Below are 6,947 nucleotides of genomic sequence, written 5' to 3' on the forward strand. Positions count from 1 at the left end.
TAGATTTTTAAAACAGTCTTTGCATGTTATGTTATAAACACATATTACTTAGTTTCTTGCCACCTGCCTAGCCTACATATTCTCCATGGTTCAATGTAATTTATCTGTAATACCCAGTGACTGCTATAAGATATCTATTACTAATATTCTGGTGAATTTTGCTCCATATTAACTATTTAAGACTTTTTTTTCCCTATCTCTACAAGTCTAAGTTCAACCAAAAATTTGGGATGATTTGGCTTACTTATAAATAATATAGGTTCTAATATTATTGTGAAAATCACTTGGGGCTTATATTAACTGACTACAGTATTTATTCTACTGAGGTGGAGAAGATGTAAGAGGAAGTGTTTTGTCCAGAAAGGGAGGAAAACTTAAGCAGGTAAAATATTTCTTTTTGATGCTATAATTGGTTTCACAGAGTATTAAACTAAGATTGTTGAACCCTACTGTGCAACTGAACATTAAGATATTAAGTGGAAATGTTAAATCGATTAGTTAATGTTCTCTTTAGAGCATCTTTTACTTCTCTGTTCCGTAGGCTGTAGATCAATGGATTCAGCATAGGGATCACCAGGGTGTAAAACACAGAGGCCATTTTATCAATATCAAAAGTATGGCTGGATTTGGGTTGCAGGTAAATAAACAATAATGTCCCATAGAACACGACCACCACTGTCAGATGGGAGCTACAGGTGGAGAAGGCTTTGTACCTCCCCTCCACTGAGTTCATTCTGACAATGGCCACAAAAATAAACATGTAGGATATAAGAACAATCAAAAGAGAGGAGAGCAAATTACAGCCAGAGAAGATCAAAATGATCAGTTCTAATTCATGTGTGTCAGAACAGACCATGGATATCAGAGGGAGACAGTCACAGTAAAAATAATGGATGACGTTGGAGCCACAGAAGGACAGAGTAAATAGCTTAACTGTAAGAAATAGTGACACAAACGTGCTGTAGAGATAGGAAGTAAGCACCAGCACCCAACGTACTTTCTCTGCCATGATGACCACGTAGAGAAGGGGTTTACAGATGGCTACGTAGCGATCATAGGCCATTGCTGATAGAATAAACAGTTCAGTGATGATGAAAATCTCAAAGAATGCTAGCTGAGTGGCACACCAATTGTAGGAAATGGTATTTTTGTGGACAACGAAGTTTACCATCATTTTTGGGCCAATAACAGTGGAATAACCAAGGTCAGTAATCGACAAGTGTCTAAGGAAAAAGTACATGGGGGTGTGTAGCTTGGAGTCCAAACGGGTCAAGGTAACAATGCCCAGATTTCCCATCACTGTGACCAAGTATATGATAAGGAAAAGTCCAAAGAGTGGTGCTTGCAGCCGAGGGTTGTCTGTGATCCCCACGAGAATAAATTCCGTCACCTTGATCACTGCAGTGTGATTGCGTCTCTCCATATGGTTCATCTTGGTAACCTGTGTAAGGTATAAAATCAATACTTATCATATTTGAAGCACTGTCTTCTAAGAGAATTGAAAATATGATGTGCTAGCTACAAATTCTCAGTAGAGACTCCTCCTCCCATCTGGTCAAAACCCATAGCTCCACTCACATTCACTGAAACTCTGTTAAAGTTGCTTTAGAAGGGGCAAGATACCTTGAAGTGAGTGTTGTTGCCGCTATTATGGCCTAGTTCTTTTGACCCCAAGCCACTTTAAGGATGTCAAATTAGCCATAAATTTTATTTCAGCTTTTAAAATTTTTAAGTAATTTGTAAAACAAACATCTATACCTAAACCATAAACTTTACTTATTGACAATCATCACAAATGTTTAAAGAAGCAATAGAATAACAAATTTTCCAAACTATTGATGGGGTAATGAGTAAGTCAGCAATTAAGAAGCCTCTTGCGCATATGAAAATAAAACTCATTGGAAATTAAGCAGGAGGGAGGGGGTTGGAGGGGATGAGTAAATTGATACCTAATGGGTACAATGCACAATATGTGGGGGACAGGCACACTTATAACTTTGACTCAAACTATATAAAAACAATTTATGTACCAATACATTTGTACCCCGTGATACTCTGAAATAAAATAAAATTTAAAAAGGAAATCTCTAACCATCAAATATATGTTCAATATATCCCACTACGAACTGAATTTGTTTATCCAATAGAAAATTTTATGCCATAATATGTTATATTTAGAACTTTGTTAATAATATCTTAGTCTGCCTTTGCCACAACTGCCCTTTTTGCCGGTTAAGTAACTACTTCTACTGATCTCTCAATCATACATCTCTCTTCTTCATGAAAAAGACCTGGGAATTTTGACTATTCATGAACACTTAATGGAGAATTATGAAAAAAAGACCTAGCAGAAAGAATATAAATTAATATTGAGAATTAGAAGGAACTCATTCTGTGCCAGCTGATTTTCTGAGCACTGTACAGATATTAAACCATGTGATCTACACAATAACACTAGGACATAGCAGTAATATCATCCCCATTTAAAAGACAAAGGGACTGAGGTACAGAGAATTGAATAACTTAATAAATGTATCTCAGATTATAAGTGATGGAGTTAGGATTCAAATAAAGGATAGGATTCATTCTACCTTCAGAAAATATTCTTATAAACCATTCTACTAAGTGAAGTATCCCAAGAATGGAAAAATAAACACTACATATACTCACCATCAAATTGGTATTAACTGATCAATACATAAGTGTACATACAAGAATAACATCTATTGGATGTCGGGCTGGGGGGAGGGGGAGGAGGGGACGGGTATATGCATACACAAAGAGTGCACTGCGCACCATCTGAGAGATGGACACGCTTGAAACTCGAACTTGGGGGGGAGTAGGGGCAAGGGCAGCATACATAACCTAAACATCTGTACCCCCATAATATGCTGAAATAAAAAAAAAAGTGATCCATGTAACCAAAAGTATTTGTACGCACATAATACTTTGAAATAAAAGAAAAGGACCCTCAAACCCTGTAGCATGCCATGTCTCCATTGAGGGCACTCTGCACAGGTAGGAAAAATGTGACAGGAGGGGCACCAGGCTAAAATATATATATATAGAGAGAGATAGATAGATAGATATAGATAGGTATAGATAGATAAATAGATATAGATACAGATATAGATATATAGATATCTCCTTGTTAAAATAGATGACTGAAGCATGAAGTTAATTTGAAAACTAAGGTGGAAAAAATAATGAACACCAAATATTGAAGACTATATAACTGGTTTGTCCTGAACATTAATCCAATCGAGTACAGAACAGTATACTGCAAGGGAAGAAATCGTTTTGCAGAGCATAGGAACTTTCAAGATCTTTGGTGATAACCTCCTTAAGTTATACATCCTTAGAAATTTTCAAAGACTGGTGTTTCTACTTACCTCAATGGAGAATTTGCCTTGGCTTCTTACTGTTTTAGTCCTCACAGGTTATTACAGATAAATTTAAGTTTTTTACTACCCCCTTGAGACTCATTGTGTGCAAGTTTTAATCTGATTCAAAGATACACAAATTGCATAAATTGCCTGAGGGAGAGTCCCTTAGATATCTGTTAATTATTCTCAGAATGTTTCATTAGGAAAAGTTAAAAGTATTTCATGCCTCGGTCTGACTGAATAAACAAATTATGCAATACCACTGAATGATGGAAATCACTATTATGTCTTGTCAGCATCACGGTTACACAATATCATGCCAAGATTTGGTACCCATCCCATCAACACGAACAATTCAAAAGTAAAGAATAACTTTCTCAAAAAATGTTATGCAATATTTGATAATGCATCTATTGACCAAGGATATTTTTGTTGAATCTATAATTATAGGCTTACATAAATGATGTCTTATGACATGTATTATTTCCTCCAAGAAATCAGTGGCAAGTCATTTATTCATTTCTTTATAATGTGTCTTTTATCTCTGGCTGTTTTTAAGAATTTTTCTACCATCGGTTTTCAGAAATTTCATTGTGATGCGCTTTGGCATAATTTCCTTTTTTCACCCTGGAGTTATTTAGACTTTTTTTTAATATTTGGCATTATGTTTTTGTAAAACTGAATTTGGAAAAAAAATTCTGGCCCACAATTTTCCCATATTTTTTCTGCCCTATAAAAGGAAGTGTCTTCACTCCCCTACAACCTACAATTAAACATGCGTTAGCTGATTCTTTATTGTTCGACATATTACTGAGACTATTTTCATAAGAATCATTACTTATTTTTGTAATCTCCTGAGTGTTGATAATTTTCTATGACTCCTAGCTTCTGACTATAGACAATTTTATGGTCACTGAGAGATTATTTCTCCAACTACAGCACAAAAATTTAACATCACTTTTGTTAAATGAATTTCCCTGGACTAGTAAGTATGGTGATTTAGGGTACTAAATCTTAGGGATTTAAAAGGTGTCCTAGACCTATTTGATTTGTGAGGACTGAATGTAGCATTTAGATATTGCAAATAAAGTGAACCATTCTTATCTTCATGGCTTTAATGAAGAATCAAATTTTTATCTCTCAAATTACTATTTTTTTGGGTAGAAAATTTATGGTTTTCATCACTCTTTGTGATGTTCTATGAAAAATTAGTATGTAATTCTTTCAGATTATTATGCCCAAACCCTCTGAGAGAATTAGGAAATTGTCTTGATGTGCCCACCAATTTAGAACACTCTACATATTCCCCAGTGAGAAAATAGAAGGGACATCTCAAAGAAAGGAACAGAACAACGTAATCTGTAGAGTTCTGTGGAGAACTACATGTTGTAAAGAAACTCTATATAGAACTCAGGAAAATCAGCAAGAAAATATCAAATAACCCTATCAAAAAGTGGGCAAAGGACATGAACAGAAACTTTTCAAAAGAAGGTAGACTAATGGCCAAGAAACATGAAAAATATTCAACATCTCTAATCATCAGGGAAATGAAAATCAAAACCACAATGACATATCACTTATCTCCAGTGAGAATGGCCTTTATCAAAAAGTGCCAAAACAGATGAGATTGGACTGACCAACACTAAGTTGTTCACATGGTAGTAATACTCACTGGGTGCTGGTTGGAGTGGGAGGAGGATAAACCCACAATGCACTGTATGGGGAGGGACACACTTGTAGCCCTGGCTTGGGTGGGGCAAACAGCATTACATATAACCAAAATGTTTGTACCCCCATAATATCCTGAATACACGCATACACACACACACACACACACACACACACACACATATATAAAAGTCCCAAAACGATAAAAGTTGGTGTGGATGCCAACAGATAGGAACATTCAAACACTGCTTATGGGACTGCAAATTAATACAACCTCTATGGAAAGTAATATGGAGATACCGTGAAGAGCTACAGGTATAATTACCATTTGATCCAGCAATCCCATTACTGGACATCTACCCAAAGGGACAAAAGACATTCTATAAAAAAGACATTTGCACTACAATGTTTATAGCAGCGCAATTCACAATTGCAAAGATGTGGAAACAACTCAAGTTCCCATCAATACATGAGCGGATTAATAAAATATGACATATGTATACCATAGAGTTCTACTCAACCACAAAAAACAATGGTGATCTAGCACCTCTTGTATTATCCTAGACGGAGCTGGAGCCCATTCTACTAAGTGAAGTATCACAAGAATGGAAAAACAAGCACCATATGTACTCACCATCAAATTGGTACTAAACTGACTTAACTGACCAACACTTAAGTGCACAAACAATAGTAACATTCATTGGGCGTTGGACAGATGGGAGGGGGAAGGAGGGGATAGGTGTATACACACTTAATGGGTGCAGCGTGCAGCCAAATGAACACAGTGCACCATCTGGGGGATGGATATGCTTGAAGCTCTGACTCAGGTGGGGCAAAGGCAATATATGTAACCTAAACATTTGCACCACCGTAATATGCTGAAATAAAAAAAAAATATATCAAAAAAATAAAAAAGAAACTCACCCATCCCTTACACAGAGTCAACTATTAAAGTAACAATTGAAAATATTTTGACATCAGTTTTAAATTAGGTAAATGTGTAACTGTTATAAAGTAATATTAAAATTGTAAATGATATTATCATTATCACATAGGATTTTTTCCCTTCAAAATTACTATTCAAATAAAATATGTAGTAGGCATTAGTTTAAAATATATCATTTAGCACATATATGTGAGTAAGACATTATTATTCTCATAATGAGATGACACCAAGCTTAAACTATTCAATTTTCCTGAAATCACATAACTGATAACTGAAATATTTGGAATTAAAGCCTTATGTTTAGATGAATGATATATATGCCTGATCCTTTCATATGACAAACTTACAAAAATTATTGTAATGCAGTGTGTAGGACAATGATTTCATCAACGGTAGTGTTTACTGAGCTGGTCCCACAACTGTTTGACTGTATTAATTTCACCTGATTGAAGGTAAATTCTACTAAAAGACAGTATACCCCTACTCTCATCACATTTTAAGCATGCACTCTTCTATGACTTCCACATGTGATAGAATTGAGGGAAATTTACACAGTGAAACTTGGAAGTCAACTGAACAAAATGATGAGTTATGAAAAAAAAAGTGTTTCACTTGTATTTAATACCTAATTCAAGACATAGAGAATTTTCTACACCAAAAACTCCTCAAAAACAAAAAACAGAAACAACCAATCAAACAAACAAAAAACTCCCTTTTGTTTTATGCCCCATGCCCACACCTTAGACTACGTTCATCACTGAGAGATTTTCCCAATACCTTAACCCACAAAAAGTATCCTTCCATCCCTAGGTGACTGCTGCTCTGATTCCCATCCCTAGATCTATGTCCCTGGTTACTGAGTTTCATATTCATTGAATTGACCAATTGATTCTACTGACCTTGCTTCTTTCATCCAGCATATTGCTTTTTTATATATTTTTTATTTT

At 35.3% G+C, this 6,947-nt stretch overlaps 1 protein-coding gene across 1 annotated transcript; it reads right to left on the reverse strand.

The window, feature by feature from the left end:
* Window positions 1-445: 445 nt before the first annotated feature.
* On the reverse strand, window positions 446-1,507 carry LOC105825181 (olfactory receptor 8K1). Its single transcript, XM_012662884.1, has one exon. It carries the CDS (start codon window positions 1,430-1,432, stop codon window positions 473-475), a length of 960 nt encoding a protein of 319 aa, XP_012518338.1. The 5' UTR covers window positions 1,433-1,507; the 3' UTR covers window positions 446-472.
* Between the last annotated feature and the right edge of the window lie 5,440 nt (window positions 1,508-6,947).

Source organism: Propithecus coquereli, unplaced genomic scaffold (assembly GCF_000956105.1).
Source record: "Propithecus coquereli isolate 6110/MARCELLA unplaced genomic scaffold, Pcoq_1.0 Scaffold788, whole genome shotgun sequence".
Lineage (NCBI taxonomy): Eukaryota > Metazoa > Chordata > Mammalia > Primates > Indriidae > Propithecus > Propithecus coquereli.

Excerpts from the sequence above, each read along its gene's own strand:
- LOC105825181 (XM_012662884.1), bottom strand. The coding sequence starts at position 1,432 with ATGAACCATATGGAGAGACGCAATCACACTGCAGTGATCAAGGTGACG.